Below are 25,191 nucleotides of genomic sequence, written 5' to 3'. Positions count from 1 at the left end.
GATAGCTATCCTAAATCTGTTCCATTTGTGGGTGAGTAAAAATTCTATTACTATTATTACAGCCAGATGACAATATCAGTCATCTGTCAAACAGTTATGCACTTTCACGCATTACTCTTCAGTTGAGTGACCATCTTGTATTCATTTATCTTTTCCACAATTGTCTGATAACTGAATTTGAGGGATCAACAGAATAAATGTGCATTGTCTCCATCTATCGCAACAAATTGAACCTAAATCTAAGAAAGATATCGGCTGAGATATTGGTATCGCATTTTTGTCTCTCCCTTATATCGATGTTAGCCTCAAAAAGCCCAAAATGGTCAGGCCCTAACTGTTATTCTGTTTATGAATGTTAGCACCTATGTAAACATAATTTGTCTGAGTTTAGCATAACTGGCTGATTTCTTGTATTGAATTTTTGTTATGCTTTGCGGGGTGAGACTTGAAGATGGTGAGCTGTAAATTTAACCTTGTTTTGTTTACCAACGACATGAGTTCTACAAGTTTTCTTATCTTTTTACATCGGCTCTGATAAACTACTCCTGCCAGGTACCACCAACAGTAGAATCCCATTCTGTGGGAAATGGTTTGGCTAACTATCTAATAAAGCCAACAGCTATCGAGGCCTTGAGCAGAGAATGTATAGCTTCTTACTGAGTACAACCTCTCGTCTAAAAATTATGGTGGCTCCAGAAAAAAATAACCTGGCCCTTCAAGCTATGAAATTTCAACAAATTAATAGATAACCGCCTGGGGGTCAAGAGTCTGTATCCAGTAGCTCCTTACAGACTGCACCAAAGCATCACTAGATAGCTAATGATCAAGGAGTGCGTACAATACATCAGGGTCAGTGGTGCTTGAAGTGGGTATCCTCTTAATTTTTCACACAAATGTTTTTAAGGGGCTTGTCCAACAGAGGATTAACAGCCCGTTATAAACAATGACATATAAGACTACTCTTGTACATTCAATTCACTTAAAAAAGGGCCTTTTGTATTTACACGTAAACACTCAATTTCTTCTGCTTATCATAAGAGTAGGGATTGTTATGAAATTAACACAAATCACAAAAGAGCAGGTTTTATTATTTTAGCTGGCAAACTACTACCTCACCTTCACCTCAGAGGAAATTTACAAGTGGGAAAAATAAGTGCACTACACCACTGCTCAGGGTTCATACTCAGTCTGGGCTATGTGAAGTGAAACAAGAAAGAAATGAAGAGGTGTTGGCTGTGGAGTCAAAACCTTCAACTTTATTAATAGTGTGAAGACTGTGTACTTACCGATGTTGGAAATGCTGAATATTGAAGCTTTGCTCAAATAAAACAATGGTTTATAATACCAACACAGAGCTGTTCCTGCAGTTTAGATTGACAAAAAAAAATCAACAGGCACAGTTATCTGTATAAAAGTTTACTTTTTGAAGCACAGACTTAAACTCAGTAAATATGTCCTTTACATAGTGTGAGCATCCTGTCAGAAAAGTTCCAATATACAAAAATCAAACAAAAAACAGATCCAACATTGACATCGAGGTGCCATGGCTGTCATTTTTTTTTTAAAATAAACATATAAACAATGCTATAATACAGCACAGACCTACCCTAGGACATCGGGAAACACTGGTTATCACAACAGCCAAAGTGACTATTAGGAGCAAGTCTCCATGTAAGAAAGCATTTATTCATGGAAACAGTACAGCTTTATAAAAAGGTACTTCCTTTTGAAAAACTCAGCTCAACTTCAGTATTTTTATCTACACGAGCGTTCAATTCTAGGGTTCCATATTTCAGTCCCAAAGGATTCCTTAGCGGAAATTATCAAAATGTTCTATGGCCAGCGCTGGAAATGTTACTGTTCACACTGTCTATATCCACAGGTCCAGGCTAAGGAGGTACTACACTTACTGATCTACAGTTGTGTCATAAGCAAATAAAGACAAAGGTGTATGTTTAGTTGGGTCTGTAAATATTAAGGTGCTCACCATCCCTCCCACCATTTCCTAAAAACGGGCTGAATATGACATGTCCTGCTCCACTACCATCAGCCAGGAAATCAGTGCAAGTGTCCTCGAAAACATCTTAGTCTCTATACACATACACTAGTTCATTCCCAATATGAGGCCATGCCAGCTACTTCTAACGATGATCAACTGGAATAAGATGTTAGATCAATTTCAGTTAAATATACAAATGTTATCAGCAGGATAATTCCTCACCAAAAATGCTCAATAAAGTCCTGTGGAAATGTCCCGTGCTGTATTCACTACCCAATGCCAAGAGCTTCAACATCTTTGAACTGGAACCACATGACCTCACATTCCAATGAACACACCTGTGCATGTACACGCATGCACGAACGCACGCGCAAACACACACACACACACCTCAATCAGTTCAGTGCACGTTAGGAGTATAAATCGAAACATGGCACAATTAATTTATTTAGCCACATATTATATTTTCCAGTTCAGTTTTAAGTTGTAAAAAAAATAAAATAATTAACTGAATACATGTGAATATTTGGAGCACAGACAGCTTACACTAACACAAGGAACAGACTTCATTGCTTTGTAAAGGAGGTGACTTGCACACCCGACCTCTCAACAAGTAGGCACTCAATCTCTCGTCGCTCTAGAGAAACAGCAAACAGAACTATTACAACCAATGTTTTTCCACTTGGAAGCTATTTCATCTTTACATTTAAACTGAATGCATGTAAAGAAGGAAATGCTGAAAAAGAGTAAGCATACTCTGTGTAAACCTCTACCGCTGGGAATAAAGGATTGAAGGAATGAATAAATAAATAAATAAATAAATAAACTATACATGGCAGGGACTTGGTCCTTTTTAAAGGTTGACAGCATTTATAGCATATCTTCTTATCAGACTCTGATAAGAGATATGCTGTATATGCTGTCACTCTCCACCCGTACTGTAGGTCCTTTTGTTTTGTTTGGTGCGTATACAAGAGAAATAAAAGCCAAAATGCTACAGTAGTACCATCTCTTTCTGAGACACTGCCTGACTAATGGACCACATGTCGAGGACAGGACAGAGAGCACAGCGGCAAAGCAGCCGTCTCTGTGTGTACTATATCCGGCCTTGAATTTTTTTTTTTTTTATCACTCAAAGTTCTGCTTGTAATAAAGAACATGTAAATGAAAGACGACTGCATTGATCTGAGTTTCATTACAAAATAATACTGTTGATATTTTCATAAATAGGGATCACAGTTAAGATTAATGTAATATGCAACACTAAAAGTTCAAAGAAATGACTCTTGGCAGGATCACTTGTTGAGTATCAAACATTCAGTCTACATTTTTATCTATTGCTTATAGATAGCAACTCGTTCCTCACCATGTAAAACTAATCTGGGAATTATTATGTATGGAAATCTCCCTTATTGCTGCCCGTTTTCTTACTGAAACAGAAGCGACAGAAAACAAAAAAGGAGAAAATACTACAAGGAAAGCCAAATAGAAGTGGGAGTATCAACTGGAGGATGTTGTTTTGTGGGTTGTGGTCTCTGGTCTTCCTTCCTTTCCTTAGCTCCTGTGTCCTAGGGCAGCTGCCCGTCCATTGAGCCCACCATGAGCCTGACTGATGGATGGAGATGACTGTGTCTTGCGGAGGTGGCATTCCCGGCCAGCCAGGCCACCCTCAATGATCAGGCCACCCATCACGCTGGCCTCAATCTTCTCAAGGTCATCTGTCTCTGCACAGAGTTTGGCCTGCAGGAGGCTGATGTACGTTTCATACCTAGTTTTCTGCTCAGAGAGAAGAAGGACAAGTGAGAACATAGACAAGAGACAATGAAACAGGATGTATTACTTCATCGTATATTTTTCAGAAACATACAGCTATGCTGGCTTGACATTTTTTGACATGTATCATGTACTCCTTAATTAAAGGGTTAATATAACTATGTACAGTTCAGGACACCTAGCTTTTTTTATTTGAATTTTCCAAAAGAAAATAAACAAGCCTTTACCTCGTACATGAGGTAGTGCTCTTTGAGCCGGAACTCCTCCCACTCACGACTTTTGGGGTCAGCTGAGGGCGAGTTTTTCCGGTGCTCTTCCAGCTCCAGGCTCATCTGCTTCAGCTTGCTCTCATGACTCAGCAGCTGCTCCTCCTGCACCAATCACAGCAAAGAGAAAAAACGACAGATACCCCCAACAGCCAATCAGATACCAGCAGACGCAAATAGAAAATGTGTTAAGTACCCAACCCTGCTCAGAGATTTGATATAGAAGAAGGATTTTGCATACTGTTGTAATTTATTGTAATAAGAAGCATCAATCATTGCCATAAAGTACAGACATTATTAATACGTACGTTTCATGATTAAAATATAACAGTTTAATGGCTGTGCTTTCTCCTGAATTAAGTTGAATTAAGTTGTGTGTGTGTGTGTGTGTGTGTGTGTGTGTGTGTGTTGGTCTGTACCTGCTTAAGTCTAGTGGAGGAAGATGGCAGAATAGGCCGACAGAACTTCTTCATGGAGCCGATAGCAGCAGGAAAGGCTGGAGCAGAGAACAGGGCTGCGACCAGGTTTATCCTGAAGATCCAAGACATCATCTCCTCTTCATCACTAGAAGGAGGGCCGGTTAAAGTAGAATGCCAGAGCGAGTAGGATGAAACATTATTTGGGATTAAACTGTGGCTTTGACTGTTGTCACAGCAGCTATCATACTTCAACCAATAAACTCAAATAAACTCTGCGTATGAGGAGGCTATGGAGCATACTGGGAAAAAAATTGCATTTAATATAAAAAACCCTGAATTTCATGAATCATATTTATTTTCCTTCTAATTTGTTACCTATTACAGGATAAAAAAAGAATAAGTAGCCTATAGCTGATGACATCATGAATATGACTTTTATGACTTACGGAGCCTGCAGCAGGAAGACTCTCCAGTCTGAGGTTTTGAGCTTCAGGACATTGGCTCTCTTGCTGTAGTCCATGGCTCGAGTTGCTAATGCATGGTGAATCCGCACTGCGTTCTTTAGGTCCACCTCTGAAATGTCAGCATCAGGCTTGTACTCGTCCTGAGAACAGAGGTGACCAACAGAAATAATTTAATGTCAAAACCATTCTGTTAAATTTAGCAGATAAATGCAGGAGTACACACTTTCAAACAGCAGAGGGAGACAAACCAAGTAGAGCAACCATGCCACATCTCCTCCCTTCATGCTCTCTCTCTCTCTCTCTCTCTGGGTACATCTTAAATAATGTCACCCTGCTCCTCGGTCCAACTGGAAGTAGTTGTTGACCTACCATAGTGAGGATCGTTTAAAAGGTCTGACTACTGCTCGAAAGATCGAGGATGCACAAGGGCAGAGCACAAGTCTAATGAAAGACACACCAAATAAAAAAAAGACCGAGTATAACTTTCATAAAATCAGTATTGAAAAAAGCATGAGTGATTCTCAAGTTTTACTTTTCATTTATTCTTTAATTCATAAAAAACAGAATTCTGTTTAGGACTTCGAATCAAAACGATCATGAACTACTCCTTCATTTTTAAAATGGATATAAAGTCCACCTGTCATTAGGAAACAGTTTTGACATGAATCTTCAAATAAAGCTTTGTTGAATGCTGATCATTAATGACCGTCACATTAGATAAGTGTTCATTTGTTTCTATTATCTCCTGAAAGTTAAAACTGTATTAATCATGTCCAGTGTTCCAGAGACATCAAAGTATCTGCGTTCATCATCATGTAGTCGTAAATAATAATAATTAAATCATGGATCGAAATGGTCTGAATAATAAACAGACTGCACATTGTTCTTCATGTGTTGCTGTTTGTTATCAGGTAACATACAGAAAGCTCATCCAGCTGTGATCCGTTGACGCCGTCATCACATACAGACGTTGCTTCATGTGACGCCTCAAGACATCTTGCGTTTCCTCACATACTTCCTCTTTCGTTTTCTGCTTTGCTTCAGCTACTCGTGTCTCTAGTGGGTGTGACTAAGATGCAAAGAAAACATGCAAGTGCTGGATGAATGGATCTATCTTAAGAGACATGGATGTACCCTCTATCTCACTTCCTCTTCGAAAACACTCACGCACATACACAAATAGCAGAGGCACTAACAGAATCCACACAAATACAGCAGTGGTGGATGTGTTTCTATGGTAACAGAGCAGAGAATGAGATGTCGTACCTTCTGGAGATACAGGATCATCCCCTTTAAAACTGCATAGAACTTCTTCCATCCACGGCGACCCCTTGGGGCTGTTAAGAGTGAAGAGTGACACAAAAACATTGCACAATCAATTATTTGGAACCACAGTAACTTCAGTGAAACGTGTGTGTGCAAATCTGTATGTAAAACACTCACTGCGTTTGCCGTCCATGTCAGCATGGCTCTTGCGGGTCAGTACGCCATGTTTGTAGGTGACAGCATTTAATAGAATCGGAATGGCAATGAAAGGGTTACTGCTGTCTGTTACCCTGGCAACACGCTTACTTCCACCCTCACACTGCTCCTCTACCAGCTCTGACAGACTCTTCCTCAGCTCCTCCTCCTCACTGCACACACACACAAATCCATTCAGATTAAGCTGAGCAGCACAGTTTCAAGGGTACCTACATCTGAAAACCTTTTCCTTCAGAAGAACTCAAAAAGGCATACTCACACGGCCCACTCCAGCTTCTCATTCTTTATTGAGTTATACAAGACCTGTGTGGGAAGGTAAAGACGGGAGAAATTGGCAGGATTCCTTTTGTCTTGTATTTTTAACCGTTTTACTTTATAATTATTACTTTAGAATTGGGTGCTTGAATAAAGAATGAAGACATTTTTATTTAAGGGCGTAAAGGAACAAAAAAAAAGCTGACAGAATGGTTGTTGTCTAAATTCTCTCAGGGGGAGCTCTGTACCTTTAATAAATCTTTAGGAAAGTCAGCGCCATTGTTGAGGCCATCTAGATTACTGATGAACTGCTGACAGGACATCTTTTTCCCGATATTCTGAGAGGAGGAGATACGGACACAAACAAACTGTGAGTTCAAGTTGAAAATGAGATTTTCCATCTTTAACAGAGATCAGTCACCACCAGAAGTAAAACATGACATTTATCTGATGCAACTTAAATGCAGTTCTCCAAGAGTCCACTTGGTGGCAGTATGATGCTGCGGTTACAAAATAAAAACAATGATTAGATTTGTGGTTTTCAATTCACTTTCATTCACATTCAAATTTGGTTTACTTCAAAGCAACAATCCAACTAGACAATCCATTAAGCACCATAATTATTCTATCAATCAGTCAATCTGTTTGTACTGCACATATTCATTTCACGTCATCTCAAGAAACACACTAAAAGAGCAATTCTAGACTGTTCTCCTCTGGATAATATCAATAGAGAACCAAAACTAATCCCCCATCAGCGAACAACATTGAGCAGACAGCCACAGTAACAAGAAAAAACGTCTGATGATGTTAAAAATGTGAATCTGTTCACTATATATGTATATAGAAACATTAAGACAAGGAACATGCATGTAACAGCATGTTTTTTTTAATAACATGAACATAGGAGCACAAGGCCCTGTGACATGCTTTGATCTGGGATCACACTTGAACCTTCATTTTCAGATTGACCCGCATAAAAGACTGATCATACCCTGTGTCTCAGCTTTGACTGTAACCGTTCTCTAAAAGCCATATTTTAATTTTAACATCTTGATTGGAACAGATATTTTAAAAAAAGGTTGTTTCTAACCTCTTAACTTTTTCAGTAAGAAATAAGCAGAATATATTGCATGTCTGTCCATCTTTTACTTTCGCATTATATGAAATTAATTTAATACAATGGCCTTAATTATGTCGCTTGTTGACAAGAATGGGAATACAGTGTAACATAACTATATGTTATGTTAGACTATATGTTATGTTAGAACTATAATTACACTTACCACCTGCAGGAGCAGAAAGAGACCAGGGGCCATATTTTGTTAGCAGGGAAAAATTGGAAAGGAGGAATGGGAGTTCCAAAAGAGAGAAAAACAGGGATAGGGTTAGAGGAGGTTCATTCGCTAAAAGTACATTTGGCAGGGTGAGAAGGAGGGTCAAGGAAAAGCACAGGAGCTATGGTAGCATACGAATAGGTTACGATGTCGCCCTCACGCCTGTGCTCCAGTTTACAAGTGAATAGATGTGACTGTTTGAGCAGCAAAGAGAAGAGACAGAATAAGGTCAGGAAGTAGGACGCACAGAGGAGAGAAAGAGAGTGGCGGAAGACAGAGACAGGGAAATATAAAACAATGACAGAAAGGAAGATATGACGGCCTGATTGTCTTTATATTTAGTTAACCAGGACGATTGGAGAAGTTTGAACCCTGCGGAACAAGAGAAGAAGAGTGTTTCAGTACGTACATGTCCATGTAGATCAGTGTTGAGCAGCATGAGGGCACAGGTTAATGTGTGGGCACCGTCTATGAGTGGGATGACACAAAGCCAAGGTAAGTTACAAGAGAGTTATCGAGACAGCGCAGCACACGTCGTTATACTGCAGTCTGCCACACACTTCAACCATGCATTGTGTATGTGATGCAGATGTGGCTGTTGCTCGTTTATGAATGATTCTTTATTGATGCAATCATCATCATCATCACTACCATCGTCGGCCTCACATCTCTGACCTTCAGAGGTGGGTGTGTGAGGATTGCAGTGGCAGAAGCGTCTGGAGAAATGTACGAGAACCCTCTCTCTCTCCTGGGTCTCTCCCATCAGCGGAAAGGCCCTCAAGAAGTTTCTGTCAGGAAGACAAATGTTGACCAATAATGCATCACACAGCCACAACTCTTCGACAATATGTCAGGAAGTGTAGAGAATCTGACGAAGAATAGAGTCACATACACTTTGTTTGAAACATATATGAACTGTTAGAGTAAAGCATATGTTTTAAGAATCACCTAACAGACTGCAGAGGAAGCATGGCACAGATTCTGGTAAAACATTAAAACCCAAAACCTGTAAAAACTCTGAAAACAAATTAAAGAAACAGTTGGCCGTAGTGGCTCACTCTGTAGGGACTTAGGTTGGGAACAAGAGCGTTGCCAGTTCAAATCCTGGTGTGGAGGAAATCTGAAAAGTGGTTTGGTAGAGGGAGAGGTGACAGAATACTGCAGAGTTACCCTTGAGCAAGGCACCAAACCCCCCCTCCCCCCAACTCAGGGGCAGTGCGTGTCCATAGCATCCTGTTTATGCATGTGTGTGTATTTCAGCCTATGTGTGAGTAGCATGTCTTAACACAGTGTAATAATTGAATTTCCCCTCACGTGATCAACAATTCTAAGTGCTGACTGTACATTACCTCAGGGCTCGATCCAGCGACAAGCCGGAGAAATCAAAAAAGCTGAGATATTCTGAGGCCACCAACTGGCTGAAGTCGTTACTGCAAAGAGAGAGAGAGAATTGGCAGTGAGCTTGTGCTTTGTTATTGTTATGTTGTAAATAAATCGACAAGATGATCGGCACGAGTAATATACTACATCTGTATATTTACGTGCGCAAATAACAAACGTGGAAGCATTAAAACACGTTTTCCTCTTTTGTTAGTACTGTGTGTGATTAGAGATGCACCAAGTGACTCCTCAGGAGGACTCCCTTACAGGTTAACAAAAACCTCTCAAGCCGTACAGAATTAGAGCCTGACCGATGAATCCGTCAGCTGATAATATTGGCCGATATAAGCACATCCAGTGACTATCAGTATGAGATCATTTCATCACACATCTGTGGCAATATAACTGGATATATTCACCAGTCAATAAGCTTTTCATTTTAATTTCATTGTATTACACTAGCAGTTCTGTTTGACAAGGAGAGGGCGCTATATTCATTACAAGTATTATCAGTCTGCAGAGTGTCGAGTGGTGATGCCCGTATGAACACAGTTACTTTACAGTTGAGTGACCATCGTGTCTTTGTTGTATATATTTTCCACAAGTGTTTGATAACTGCATTTGAGGAATCAACAGAACAAAACCTTTCCTTAAAACCTCTGCCTTTATATCTTGTTTTATGCTCAGGTTCTTCACCTGTCTAAATATTGCTGCTGTTTTATGGTTTTCTTCAAATTGCAGCTTGTTGGGATTTTCTTTCAAATGTAAATTAAATGTATTATTAATAAATGTGCAGATCTATTTCTACTTCTAGAGGTCAGACATAGATCTAAGAAAGATATCTGCTGATTTATTTCCGTATTAGATTCTTTTTCTATCCCTAATATCAATATCCTTATAAGCCCCCAAATCCCAGAAAATTACAAAAGTGGAACAACTAAATTCAAACAGTTGCTGTTTGTATGTAATCAACACATTTATCAACTTTCAACCAACTGAAAAGTTAAATCTTCTGACGCAGGACTTTATTAAATCTCTACACATACGGGTAAATGGGTAAAAGGAAATAGAAATGCCAGGTATTGTTTACCAAAGAGACTCCCTTTGTAACATGCTTGATAGATTGTCCACCAATAGGGACCTTATGTGTTTCAGATCTGGTATTACTTAGATCAAATTACAACATCTGTTAAAAGGAATGGGAAAAAGAACTCGATCATGTTTGGCAGGCGGGGGATTGGAAACATCTCTGAGAGCAATCACAGACAGTATTACTCTCACAGATGTGCAGTTACATGACAAATAAACACAAAGTACTTCAAGGCAAGAGGAGGAATCCTCCAGCAGGTCGATCCTTTTTTCGTCCACACTGCAACATGTTAGCTTGTGTGTTCGGGCTGTCACCCAGAGTTGTTTTGCTGTGGGTATGGTATGAAAGATGTAGCATGTGTGTGCTAATCTGAGATCAGCACAGGACTGGATATATTTGAAAGGACCGCCCACCGATCATGGTCAGACAGGCTGAAAATAAGCCAGTTCCAGTTAGCTGGCAGTTAATCAGTGTCTCTCGTTATGGTGTGTTTTTTTACTCACTTCTTTCCCAGGTGTCTGGCCACATCACAGCGCTTGAAGCCCTCCAGGTGATAGAGACGCTTGGCCAGCCTTTTAGCAGCCGCACTGTCGGCTCTGCAGCCATTTGTCAGAGTGTCCGTGCTACCACGCTCCAAACTGCCCAAATCACACTCCTCTGAGTCAGACAGCACGTCTGCAAGGTTGGCATCACTGGAGGACAGACACAGACACAGACACATACACACACACAATCAGGTGTTTAGGTTATAAATAAAGCACATGTCCACATGTCTTCTCAATATAAACTACACAGAGGGAACCAAAGATCTCTGGAAAAACTCCATTACATGAAACTATGTGCACAAACAAACAAACGACTATCAAAGGAGATTTTAATGACATCTTATCACACTGACCCAGATCCCCCCCCCCCCCCCATGTTCTAATTTCATTCAGTAAATCTAAAGGCTGATTGTGATGGAGTTTTCACCTGCTCAAGTCTCTTCAAAAAGCTCATCTTATCTCTGAACTTCTTACATAATATGAAATTAAGTGCTGCAGTAAAAAAAGGTCATATCTCAAATATTCTCTTCTCTTTCACAATATGATGATGATATAGCAAAGAATAATCCCCCTTCCCCTATTTTTTTATAGACGTTAACAAAGGTTTTTGTTCTTTTTTGGGGATGCCTGTCGAGGAGAAAGAATTCTCTGTTCCTTGTAACTTCATTCAAATTGCCCTGAAGAAAGAAAAAGAAAAGAAATAAGAATCTTACACTGAACAGCAATTTAGCAATTTCCATGGAGAACAGTAGGTCGTCTATGTAGATAATGTACAAATCAAGTAATGTTCTCAAATCAGACCTTCAGGGGCAGTTCAAGTTAGAAGAACCAGGAAGAAAAAAAAAATCAGTGTTCATGGCCAATCAATGACTTCAGAGTCTGCATAAATAACCAATGTTACTGAACAGTGTGATCAAAAGCTTGCCATTGTAATGCAACACTGTCTCAAACTGAGAATTCAAACTGTGTTAAAAAAATACGGAATCATCTGCCTCCTCTTTTCAGACTCTTTCAACTTTTACTGACTTCCATCAGCTGGAAGAAAGAAGTCAAAGCACTTGTAATGTAACTCCCTCAATCAAACAGAAGAATGAAAGTACAGCGGCCAACAGTGCAGTATCTTAATGCAGGACACTGTTTGAGAAACTGTCCAATCAAGACATGAGCTTACACTCCATCACACTGTTCACCGGTCATCAGATAACCGACAGCATCAGAACGGAGTAGTAATTACTACACTGCACATTCATTTATCTGCCCAAGTTGATCAGGATATTGAGCTTCTACTCATTTAGACTGTATACATCAGTCCCTCATGTAAAACGATGTTGCTACTTTTGTATTCCTTTTTTTTGAAGCAAGCAGATTCTTTCAACTCTTTTTCACCTCGTATTTACATTGTCTAACATTAAAACCCAAAACCTTTAAAAATGCTGAAAACAAATTAAAGAAACAGTTGGCCGTAGTAGCTCACTCTGTAGGGACTTAAGTTGGGAACAGGAGCGCTGCCAGTTCAAGTCCACGGAAGAAATCTGGAAAGTGGTTTGGTAGAGGGAGAGGTGACAGAGTACTGCCGAGTTACGCTTGAGCAAGGCACTGACCCCCCCTCCCCCCAACTCAGGGACAGTGTGTGTCCATAGCATCCTGTGTAGACAGCGTCCAGCGTCCTGTGCGTGTGTGTGTGTATTTCAGCCTATGTGTGAGTAGCATGTCTTAACAGAGTGTAATAATTGAATTTCTCCTCACGGAATCAACAAAGCATAGCTTGTCTTAAAGTGATACTTCACCCATTGAAATATGAATCTGTAGTGAAATTGGGTCATATATGTAGTAGAAATGTGAAATAATTTGGTGCCTTCTTGACCGAGAAAAAGCAGAAAATCTATTTTAAACTGATTTGAATCAAATACTACAACTCCCAGAATGCACAGAGCCGCAGGCCACTCTCACTGATCCCACTGAACACCAGAGCGACCCTTCAGGCTACAAGCTATAAGCTAACTTGTTTGCAGATCCACTTAGACTTCTAAACGTACTTTGTTTGTTTTTCTTTTGAAATGATGAATTATTGTTTTGTAGCGGGTTGTTTAATCCGAACAAGGACAAGAAGTACGTTTTCACCACTTGCTGATTAGACATTTGGAGGCGATGCAATGTTTACATTGGCTGCGGGTGGATACGGCAGCAGAGCAAACTGACACCCGAGGTAAGACTATATATCTGTAGCTTCAGTGGATGACAACCTGAGAAACTAGACTTGTAGTTCTTCCCTGCCAGTCTAAAATTCTTTACGTGACATAATATGACGATTTTTGCGTCATATAAAGAAAACTTTTAGGCAAAGAAAAACATATTTTTCTTGTCTCAGGGCAAAATGAGGGCTGGATTCACTACCATTCAACACTTCTACCATGTTTCTAATGATACAAAGCTTAATGCAAATAGGTGAACTATCCCTTTAACTGCATGTTATTCAACTACTATTTTTTTTTCACAAATGACCAAAAACAGCTCATCTATCAGTCTCAATGGTGATATCTAATTTCCAGTTTCTTGTGTGCTTCGGCACTGTGTCAGCATTCTGGCCAGTTAATTCAGACGTTTTTTACATAATCTGATTAGCCCAATTGCATTATCCTAACAGAGTGAATACATTATGTATGGTTGTTGAGAGGGATATGCTGGTTACCATGGGAGCCAATTGTTGTGTGCTAAAAGGAGGAGGAAACTGATGCTATCAACCTCAAGACTGCCTTTCATTAGTTAATCTTGTGTGGTCAAAAGCAGGTATCACAAAAAGAAGACAGTGACAAAGAGACTGACGACTACGCAAAAACAAAGTCAAAGACTCCTTAGCAAGGCGTCAGTCCCATGCCTACCTCTGCTGGTTGTTTGATAACACGCGACGACCATACAGTACAACTCAATAACAGGCCACGACTTCTCTGCTCCAGGCGAGGTCACACTCTCTTTAAAGCTGATTCACATCATGACACTTTTTATCTGGCCTCAGACCTCGGACCGGTTTTCCTTTGAGGGCACTACGAGTGTTTATTACCCCCAAATATCTGTTTGGAGGCTCATTTGGTTGCATGAGAACCACCTACATCACGCGCTAGCTTTTTCAAAATCATTCCTCAAATTGCGTTGGAGCATCAGCGACAATAATTGACAGTCAGTCAGATGGCAGTTTCATTTTCAGGGTGCCTGTGTTTATCCTAAAGTCCAGGGTGGGGCGTTTGTTTATCCGGAAGAGTAGGTCGAGGTTGTTTGTCTGAATCTGATTAAAATACAGTCACAGGGCTAAATGTAGTGATTCTGCCCAACCACTGCTGTCCGGCCTAAATAGGCCCATCACATACACAGATAACAGTGAGAAACAATATGAAATGACATATTGACATAAATATTGTTGAGCTAAGGTTACCAGGAGTGCTGCACTCTATGTGTGTGAGCTTGTCAGAGATGGAGAGCATGATAGTGCTTGCCAGTGACTCAAATGCTAATCTTTTCTGGCTGTGTAACACCCATAACCACACCTACAAGATGTCCTGTGTGCTACTAGGTGTGTGTGTGTGTGTGTGTGTGTGTGTGTGTGTGTGTGTGTGTGTGTGTGTCCACCTTGTCCTCTGCTAGGACTTGTAGATGAAATCTTGGCAAAGAAAACTGTTGCAATCTTGGACTCCTGGATGGATATACCATGTTAAGCAACAAGGACACCTCAGACACAAACACAAAGATACATGTATCCATGTTGCTTCCATCAGAAGTATTGCAGTCATGTGTAAAAGTTAGGCTTAAAACATACGCACCTAACAAAATACTTTAAATATGATTTTCATATTTAAAGTCATCACCTTGAGCTCTGGACTTGTAAGGGCCACTAAAGTAAACAATAGTTATATTCATCTTTTAATAATCAAAAAAATTAGAAGTAGCCCAAATAGCAGCCCTTAGGCTACCTTAATTAAGTCCTTATGTAATGTTGCAATACAGCGTGTCATGGATAAAGCCCTCAAGTAGGAAACTATTGTAGAAGTAGAAAGTTGCTTTTCTTCAGGGTAAAGAAACCAACTACCTTAGTCTGGCACATACTTTCATTTGCCACGCAGCATAATATTTTTGTTACCACCCTAAAGCTATATTAAATTCAGTTTTTTGTAGAACCATCAAACTCACAGCAGTTGCAGCAAAAGGTCGAAGTGAACATCATATTCCTCTTTCCACATTGTCCCTCGGATCTTGGAAATCAGCGGATATAGGCGCGCGACGGTCCGACCGCCTCATCATCCACTGGTCGGTAAAATCTGCATCGCCCAGTTGAGGATTTTTAACTCAAAAACGCAATTCAAAAGTTGGAAGTCAGACCATACAAAAATACAAACTACTGTGCGATGCTAAACTGTAACATTATTTCAAAGTGGTGTCATCAGGCAAGGAATGGGATTAGGTTTTTTCCTTGAACTTTCCTGACTGTCCAAACAAACGCTCCTCGATGGAGAAGTCGGGGGGCGGAGCAAACTCGTGACGACCTAAACTGTTCCTATTGGTTGTTTTACAATGACCATGTGTGTCCCAGCAAATAATTTCATTTTAAATAAGACAGACTCTGAGGCAGCAAATCCTAGTGAGGAGATGTATCGAGGTTCACTACACTGCTTTCTAGAAGAAATGAAGTTATTTTTAAAACGTTTTTTAATATGCATTACTCACATGGGTTAGTCTTTCAATTTGACTCAACAACGACCCTGCGAGATGGAGTAAGGTCACTTCATCCTAATAATGAGTAAACGCAATGTTGAGCTCTATTTTTAAAATGAGGAAGTAAACGTAAGAATGTAAGCTTTACTGTGAAGATTAGCATAAAGAGTACATATAACATAGGCCTAAATGTCTGTGTTTTCATGCAGCTCTACGTACATGTTAATAATGAAGCCTACACTAATATAAGGATACAAAGAAAAGAAGACAAGCCTATCATGCACAATGTGAATAGTGAATAGTTTCACTGCTACACAATAAAAAAACACAGGAAACAATGATACATCATTGCATGTGAACTTCATAATCTAATTCCTTCCTTCTTTTCTCTTTTCTCCTTAAAAAGCAAGGAGGACCAGCTGCAGGTTGTGGAATAATAAAGGACTGACAAAAGGAAGAGCAGATTGGGTTTAAGATAAATGTTTTATGATTAGAATTTATCTTTGAAAAGTAACACCATTAAGCAGCATGTGTGACATTTTACATATAAATTCAGCAGAAATCAAGTATTTCGTACTACCTCTCTGAGTCATGACGGTCTGTTAGCTGAACTGTTGCCGGAGCCGTGTCATTAGATTACAGTCATTCAGTCTCAATTTATGTGCAATATGAAGCTATGAGTTAACCAAAACATGCTAACATTTAGCCTGCAACACAACAATGCAGGACACAGGCAGGTCAAGCAAAGGACAATTTTGTCCACCGCTTGCGCTTAATGGTGCTTAATAATGCTTAATAATGCTTAATGACGGTGCGTTCTTCTTGATAACTCCTTTATATGAATGTTAGTGGAGGTTTCATGGAGGTGTGTCGCTGGAGGAGAGTGGAGGCTTCAGAATTGACATTACTCAAGCTCCGACCATAAATATTGAGTCTTTTGTTCTGCTCAAGGTGGCTGGCTGCCTGTTCAAAAAACGTTTCTCCTTGCCACTGACACTTTGCTAAATGTTGCCAATCACTTAACACGTGGTGAATTAATAGTGGGTCTCTGTAAATAAACAAAGAGTATGACCTAGACCTGCTCTTTTTATTGAGTGTCTTGACAATACAATTACTATAAATTGACACATCATCTTCATCATTAATCCAACAACCTTTCTTGTAAGACATATAAAGCAAATCTTGAAAGTTGAAATTAGACCAGTCACTGCTACGGCAAGATGGATGTATCAAAGAACATACTGTGCTATAAATAGACACGGGTGACTCTGTTGGTGCTTAAATATTCGGTTTGTGTGTCTGTGTGTGTGTGTGGTGAGAGAAAGAAAGAGTTTGGATAAATTGCTGCCACTGTTACGAAAGTGTGTAAGTGTGTGTATGGGAAACCTTATAGGCAATATAGGAATACTTCACTTGCATACATACGTCACATTGGGAGTCAGTTGTTCTGGCTGAGCGTTGGATTGATTTGATGTCTCACTCACAAGGTAATTTAGTGTTTAAATGTCATTCAAAAACCATAAATATCTAAACTTATTTTTATCGGCTGTTTCTATTGCAGCTCATTTCACACGTACATACATATTTAATTCAAACACAGATATATACTGAGCGCACATAAATACATTGCTAACTCAAACATATATTGATACTCATATACACGATACACGAGTATGTATATGAAAGCATATATATATATATATTTATAGAGAGAGAGAGAGAGGGAGAGAGAGACAGAGAGAGAGAGAGAGATCCAGATCTATGCATGACAATATGTTTATATGCACAAGTGTTTCAGAATCAGAAATACTTTATTAAATTTGGTTGCTATCATCGCTCTTAATAAAACACAATACAGCAGTAGGAAATATAGAAATATTTTGAGATCAACTCAGTAACAGCCAGTAACAAGTAATCTCGAGATGTTTCAGAAGCGATAAAAAAACATGTGTCTGTATGTAATTGAGAACAGAAGAGAACTGACGCAGTGTATGCAAGAGAATTATAAGCGCCTCCATATGTGTGTCACTGAGCAAACATTAGGATAAATGAGCGTCATGCATGTCTTTGTTGTGCACACATGCTGGTGGCCAGTGTGTTTTTAACGTGTGTACCTTTCTGCACTGTGTGCACTTCAAGTGTATATGAAAAAGATTAGTACACGCAGCAGGGCTGCTTCTCTGATACCGAAACAACTGCGCCTGGCTTTCATGTTCTCTGCTTGGGCTTTGATCTGGTAGGCATGAGAGATATAAAGCAAGGAAGACAGACTCGGCATATTTCCCACACAGCTAGTATACATTTAAATGTGCTATAAATACACTTATGTGCATAAGAGAAAAACATTCATATGTTAAGAAAATAAACTTCACTCGCCCTCGCTTTCAATATTAACTTGTGTTCTGATAGGAGAATAATTATGCCGTGAGTTTTCTTTCCCTTTTGTATTTCCTGGTATGGTTGTTGGTATGCTTCACATACTGTAGGTTGTATTATCACATAAGGAGCATTTAACTAGTTTAAAACTTTGTGGTAGCTCTCGGTTTTGCAGCCATTTCAGATTATTGTGAATCTTTAACCTAAATGAGGGGTCCTGCAGGGCACAACTGTTAAAGTAACCCATAGACTACTTGACCAAATGAAAAGTAGAAAAAGAGCTAGGAAAGTGATAGCCACTATTGGACAATCTTTGGAGCTGCAACTTGGTTTGTTGATTTTCCATTTCTTCAATCCAACGTGTATTAACTTGTCTCATCATTGCAGAAAAACTGAAAGCTTTATACAGCACTATTTCAAGCACTAAAAACAGAAAGGTCTTAGTGAAAACTTTCCTCACACGATGTTCACGTATATCTAACAGAGCAGCCAGGATAAAAGTCTAGACAAGTACAGACAAATAAATGTATTTCTGATGGAGCTGGGCCTATAATACTGCCGTTTAAGAAGTCTATCCAGCAATCCATCCAAGCTAGAATAGCAGACTTCTCTCTTTGTTTACCTAGAGAGTCTGTGTCAGATACTACTGGCGATGAGCTAAGTAGACAACCTCCATCAAAGCCACATTAAATGTGTGCAACTGAGTAATGATTCAGCAGCACATTGGACACTCAATGCATGCTTTAGTTACATGATTAGGATTGCACACATTGAGATGAAGAATTCTGAGCAGCATACTGCTTTAGTTTTATTTTTTTTTTAATTACTTAATGAAGGCCACTGTGCAATGTGTGCACAATTAGGAACAAGCAAGTTTCAGACTATTATTTAAAGATAAAAACAGAAATCACATTAACTTTAGATTTCATAAAAAGGGATCAGGATCTTATAAGCTCTTCTCTTAATTTCTTGGGTAAGGAACTCATTCGTGTTCTGACTAGAACTAGGAAAAGGGACCACATTACTCCTGTATTGGCTTCTCTCCATTGGCTCCCTATAAAATCTAGAATAGAATTTAAAATCCTTCTGCTCACCTACAAAGCTCTAAATGGTCAGGCACCATCCTATCTTAAAGAGTTAATTGTACCGTACTATCCGACAAGAACATTACGCTCCCAGAATGCAGGCCTGCTTGTGGTGCCTATAGTCTCTAAAAGTACTATGGGAGGTAGAGCCTTTAGTTATCAGGCACCGCTCCTTTGGAATCGTCTACCAGTCGGGGTCCGGGAGGCAGACACACTAGGTACTTTTAAGAATAGACTTAAAACTTTTCTTTTTGATAAATCTTATGGTTAGGGCTGGCTTAGGACCAGCTCATAGTTATGCTGCTATAGGCCTAGACTACCGGGGGAACTGGCACCAGGATCTCTTATCTCTTTCTCCCTCTTTCTCTCCCAGCTTTCATATCTTATTACTGCTTGTCACTACCTTTATATTCTAACCTCTCCTTTTTTCTGGGAGCTCCTGAGCTCTCTTAGGTTGGTGAGGATGGCCTGTCCAAACACCCCCCCCCCCCCCCCCCCCCCCCCCCCCCCAAAGCCCCTCTATGCTGAGTCAATCCGAGAAAAAGTGTTTCAAGGGTATTTAAATGATTAGAATTGGATGACCTTGCTTTCCAAGCTACTATTTCTAATAGACTGAAAAGCATTTCCATGAAAATAATGCACACTCCTTCAGGAGACCACAAACATATGTGTTTCAACTTGAATTTGTTTTGGAAATGGAATTCACCACAATTGATGAGAATTTGTGAAATATTACAAAACCCCAGAAGAAAAGACAGCAAGTACAGCTGTGAGTGTTTTTTAAAGTATCCGTTTACGGCTGATAGCAGATGTATTATACACACACACGCACACACACACACACACACACACACACACATACACATACACACACACACACACACACACACACACACACACACACACGTTTAAACCAAGAGCCTGCTGGCTCGAGGAGAGCTGAAGACGATGATGTCATGACATGAACAATAGCTCATTCAACTGGTCGCTGGCAGTCAGGAAGTAAGGCTGTGCTTTAAGGACAACATCTGAAGACAAGGGGAGGAGGAAGAGACGGGTAAGAGATTCTTAAACGCTGTTGTAGCACCAGGAAAGTCTATAAACAAATCCCACAGATGAGCGAAACAAGTTGTACTTCCTTGCATCTATTTGGCATTCTAGCAGTCCAGTTACGAGCTGATGGTCTGGCAGAGCAGGATAACATGCAACAAGAATATTATAGAGGTTCCATATGGTTCCTGTTACCAAATCCCCCCTGAGAGCTTCAGCGTTTTCTTCCTTTATCTTTGTTATTGCTCCAAGGCAGTAAAATTAAGTCTTGTTAGTTGTTGCTGTGTTCCTCAAATTCCTTAGGTCTCGTTCATATCATGGAAGGAAGCATGACATGTAGATCAAAGTGTTAACTCAAAGCATTCTAATATATATATATATAATATATAATATATAATAATAAAACAGCTTCCTGTCTTCAGTTACGTAAAAACAAGTGTGTGTTGCTTGAGTGAAAAGAGATCTGATGAGAGAAGTAGGTGAAGAGATATCCAAGGCAATCTGTTGTGTTACAAAAAAGAAAAAGCTTTAAATATAATAAGGAGAAAAATAATATTGGCAACAGCAGTAGTGTGGCTTGCCTTTCAGGCAACCACCCTAATTAGTTCATCACTATGAGTAAATGTTCAAATTGTCTTGCTGACCAAAGCCTTTCAGCTTATTAAAGAGCTAATGATGATATGAGAATATTGTTAGAATTGGATTTTCAAAATTCCGACTTTGGCAGGTTCCGACATTGGTTATATGAAAAAAAGACTGCAATACAGTAATATCTTAACATGTAAAACATGGTCTTCTTACCTGACAGAGTTGTTCATAGCTCCACAACCTTCAATGGCTCCTGGGGAGTCTGTATGATATCCATTGTGAATGGCCCAGCGCCCAGGTTGGCTCAACACAAACTCAGACCTGCTCCCTGGTATGGTGGTTCTCAGCGGGCTTCCTCCTACTCCAGCTCCACGAGCAACACTCTCTCCAGCTGTGAGTTCACTACCTGGGGACTCTGGTCCAACCTCACAGCCTTCTTGCTCCTGAACAGTTGCCAGGTCCAGCTCAAGTGGTTCAGGTCCCTGAAACAGCGCCCTCTGCTGGATAAGAGGTGTTAGTGGTGCTTCAAAACTGACACAGCTGTCTGTCTCATCCGTGAGTGACAGAACATCCAAGGAGTCCAAGCTGCTGTAGCAGGTCCCACCCCTCAGCAGAGCAGACTCTACAATGCGTTCAAAAGTGGAACTAAAGCCGTCTTTGTTGTCCCCCCTACATTTTTCCCTCTCCTCCTCCAACTCCTGTTCCTCTTCGTCCTCCTGAACATCAACTTGCTCAACAATCTGTTCAAACACAGAGCTGAAGCTGTCCTGATTTTTCGTCACGTCTCCCTCTTTTTTTACATCTTCCTCTTCTTCCACTTCTGTGTCCGCCTGTTCCACCGTTGTCTCAAAGTTTGAGCTGAAAGTGTCCAAGTGTGTATGAGTTCCCCCCTCATCACCTCCGTCGTCCTCCTCACCTGCGTCATCATCCTTCTCATTTCCACCTATGCCATTTGCTAGTCTGGAGAGAGAAAAAAATTGACATTATCTCCACTACAAAGTTCAAACATATGACAGGTTCTTAAAAAAGATGGTTGAGCAAAGCACATATTCATTGCTGCTACAATTCTACATAATAGATCATCCACATGCTATGAGCTCATTAGCCAAACCTTCATTATTTCAAACCTTTTTTTTTCATAAGAATATGAATCTATTTAGGTGTTCTGCTTTATGCTACTGATGTACATAAATAACTCAGGCAAATTCACTTGAGGCAGCAATGAAAACATTTTAAATCTTATATGTCATGTTATTCCTTTTGCTCTTTAAATGTTAAACCATGGTCTCTCGTTAAAATTTTCCTTAAGCTAATTCATTCACGCCTTTTACTATTCATTTGTGGATTGCTAATAGGGCTAATAATATACAGAGAACATGCACACACTGAAAACAATTTCAGCATTTAAAAAAATCCAGTGGGGAAAATACCTCCCTGTTTTAATAATACCAGAAAACATGAACACAGTCTACTGAACCATAAGTGACAACCTTACACACTGAGGCCGAAGGGAGAAGTTTGTATATTTGTGTGTAAATCAGTCTGCTTATCACGAGCAAAGTTATGAAAAACTATTGATTAGGCTCATGTGATATCTTGACTGTTTTTGTTGGATCTGACTGGTAGGTTTAATTTTCAGCACAGTTTGACATATTAAGTTAAAGTTACTGAAATTTGAGCAACATATGATCAAATACGTCAGTAAAAATTAGTTGATGAACTAACCGTTTAGCCTGTGTGAGGTGATTTGCCTCCACTGTAGATAGTTGGATTTCTTGACTTTTCTTCCCCTCCTCTTCTTTCATCCTTTCCTCTTCATGTCCAGCCTCCTCCACAGGTGAGCTAACCTCCATAACCTCAACACATCCTTTCCCTCCCATCACTTCCTTCTCTCCCTCCAACCCTCCTTCATTTTGTGGATCCTCATCACCATTAAAATCTAACATCGCTTCTCCCAACTCACCTTCCCCTTCCTCATCCTTCACTTTCCCCTGTCCCTCCCCATTCTGTGTCTCCTTCTCTCCCTCTCGGATCTCTATTTGTTGTTTTCCTTCCTCTACGTCGTTCACTGCCCTTGCCCCCTCCTCCTCCTGCTCTGCCTTGTTGTGTGTTTCTGCTAGAGTGTCAGTGGAGGTGGCTGAATCGGCGTTCACTGGGTTATCTGGTGGAGTGGTCGACGGCAGAGCCTGCCCCTCCTGGGTCATGATTCTCCTCACTTGGGGTGAGGTTGCTTCAGATCAGCAACCAGGGGAAAATTCTGCAATTAAAAAGAAGCAGAGACAGAAAAAAAACAGACAAATCAGCATGAAATGACAACAATGTAAAAAATGAGGTTTGAAAAAAAACTAACATTATTTATTGTCTTAAAAGGTCACCTTCAACTAAACTGTGAATATGTTGCAATGTGTTACAAGTTGTGTATGTGTAAGGGAGAGAAATGTAAATGTCTGGTACAGACAGCTCCAAAAAGAGGACAGGAAAATGTACATTAAGTCAAAGCAGTGGACTACAGACTTGTCTGTCTGTAGTGCATGCTTGTCGGCATGCACGCGTCTAAATGATCCTGCTGGCTCATCTTGCTTTGCACAGTTCACAGCTTAATAATACAATGTTTCCATACCTGATGTGACTGTGCATTGTGTAAATGAGTGACATCCTAAGATATGAACATGTAGTCTAATGACATACTGTCACCCTGACTTACACTTGTTTGAGAAACTGAGGTCTGAAAAGCAGATCTTCCTATCCTTAAAGCTCCAGAGTTTGTGTTACATTCTTGTATTAAATGAAGATGTATTTGTAAATACAAAAGATTAACATAAAATCTGACAACCTGTGTGAAACAGCCCAGTTAAGTGTATCCTTTATCACAACTTAAAAATAAGTTTAAATATAACTGTACAGAATAATGTTACAAAGCCAGATCTCAATGTGGAGTTTTTTATTTAAATAAAAGCAGAAGAATTGAATAACCTAAAATACATCACTTCATATATTGCAAATTTATGTATTTATTATTGCAGTAGATTTTGATTCAATGTCAGTGGAGCTGAAGCTTCTGTTAAAAATTAATTTAGCTTAGAGTCCTGCTCTGCTGGAGCAGAGAGAAGCCAAGAAGAAGGCTGTCACCTAATATGTGTCCTCAGCAACAACAGTTCTGTGCTCTGCTAAATCATCTGCAGCAAGAGGCTTACATCACAGCTGCAGTGACATATTTACTGGGATTCAAGACTTTATGATGACACTGGCATGCAAGAGCTGTGCATACCTTATATGAAAACAATGTGGTTTTCTCATGGGATACATCAAGCATCTCATGTTAAAGTACACTTGTAGAAATGAACCGGATCATGATAGAGAGGACAGACTTGTAGCAGGCTCAGATTTGGGCCGATTTCTAATCTATAATGTTGCAAAAGCTTTAGCTTATCCCTTATAGGAATAATACGTAACTGTGACTTCTAGCATTATGTAATGGGTACTGCAGTTCAAATTCAAAACATTGGATAGCTGTGCCCTGACTACAATTCCACAATTCACTTAAGATGCTTTTATCCACGTACATCATAGTAAGTACAAAACAAGCAAGGATCTACAAAAAAGGAAACAATGTCAATAAGTGCAGACGATAAGCTTTAAGTCAGATCGGACACAGGTGTTTTCAGGCAATGCACAGAGGCAAAGCATAAAATTGAAGGCAGGTCTTGAGAGCTCTAGCAGTATTTATAATGCATGGAGGAAACCCTGCCAGTAGGGAGTTGCAATAGTCATTGCTTGATATCACAAGAGCCTGTAGAAGGAGCTGTGTCGCATTTTATGACAGGTAAGGTCTGATCTTCCTTATGTTGTACTGGGCTGGACAATCAAGACCACTTGAACCTTAAATGTGAGCTAATCATGACACCCAGACAGACTTTGTTGGTATGAGCTCCGTTGTACCAAGCTTAATATTGATTTGTAGTTGCGAGCTACTGTCTCGCTAGCTTGTCAAAACAGCTGATTAGATCGATAAAGCATAACGGTCGTGATTTCAAAATCAAGTTCGCTAGCTTTTTACTTCGCTCCTCATTAACGTTTCAAACTTCATATTAATGGGGTTCATCTGAAAACATTATCCAGCTGAACAACAAAGCTATGCATCAGAAGTCATTGACACAGCGCTTATTTTCTGCAATGATCCAAAATCCCATAGGAAAATTTGCGTAGAAACCACAGGCGTAGTTACTTCAAGTTTGCTACTGCATTGTGACTTTTAGTTGGTTAGAACCACTGATACTCTGTGAAATATATAAATGGATAATTAATTCTGTTTATGTACGAAATTAAGACCTTTATTTTGGTTAAATGTTATTTGCTTGTCTAGTAACTCTGTCAGTTAACA

At 39.8% G+C, this 25,191-nt stretch overlaps 1 protein-coding gene across 4 annotated transcripts in view; it reads right to left on the bottom strand.

Annotated features, from left to right (window-relative positions):
* Positions 1-1,067: 1,067 nt before the first annotated feature.
* Positions 1,068-25,191, bottom strand: part of psd2 (pleckstrin and Sec7 domain containing 2) — a 30,924-nt gene continuing 6,800 nt past the window's right edge. The window contains exons 2-15 of one of the 4 annotated variants that reach the window (XM_079352381.1): positions 22,536-23,067; positions 21,024-21,770; positions 10,969-11,157; positions 9,345-9,425; positions 8,647-8,783; positions 8,403-8,463; positions 6,907-6,997; positions 6,663-6,706; positions 6,365-6,555; positions 6,188-6,258; positions 4,904-5,061; positions 4,458-4,602; positions 4,000-4,143; positions 1,068-3,775 (exon numbers count right to left, since the gene is read on the bottom strand). In XM_079352381.1, the coding sequence (XP_079208507.1) occupies positions 3,554-3,775; positions 4,000-4,143; positions 4,458-4,602; positions 4,904-5,061; positions 6,188-6,258; positions 6,365-6,555; positions 6,663-6,706; positions 6,907-6,997; positions 8,403-8,463; positions 8,647-8,783; positions 9,345-9,425; positions 10,969-11,157; positions 21,024-21,770; positions 22,536-23,014 (2,760 nt within the window). In that variant the 5' untranslated portion in view covers positions 23,015-23,067 and the 3' untranslated portion in view covers positions 1,068-3,553. Of the gene's footprint in view, positions 3,776-3,999; positions 4,144-4,457; positions 4,603-4,903; positions 5,062-6,187; positions 6,259-6,364; positions 6,556-6,662; positions 6,707-6,906; positions 6,998-8,402; positions 8,464-8,646; positions 8,784-9,344; positions 9,426-10,968; positions 11,158-15,189; positions 15,600-21,023; positions 21,771-22,535; positions 23,068-25,191 lie in introns of those variants that run through there. The other 3 variants (XM_079352382.1, XM_079352383.1, XM_079352384.1) reach the window with 3 other exon arrangements.

This window comes from Symphodus melops (genome assembly GCF_947650265.1).
Source record: "Symphodus melops genome assembly, chromosome: 9".
NCBI lineage: Eukaryota > Metazoa > Chordata > Actinopteri > Labriformes > Labridae > Symphodus > Symphodus melops.
Note: the sequence above shows the minus strand (reverse complement) of the source record. Positions and strands in the feature narration are given on the sequence as shown.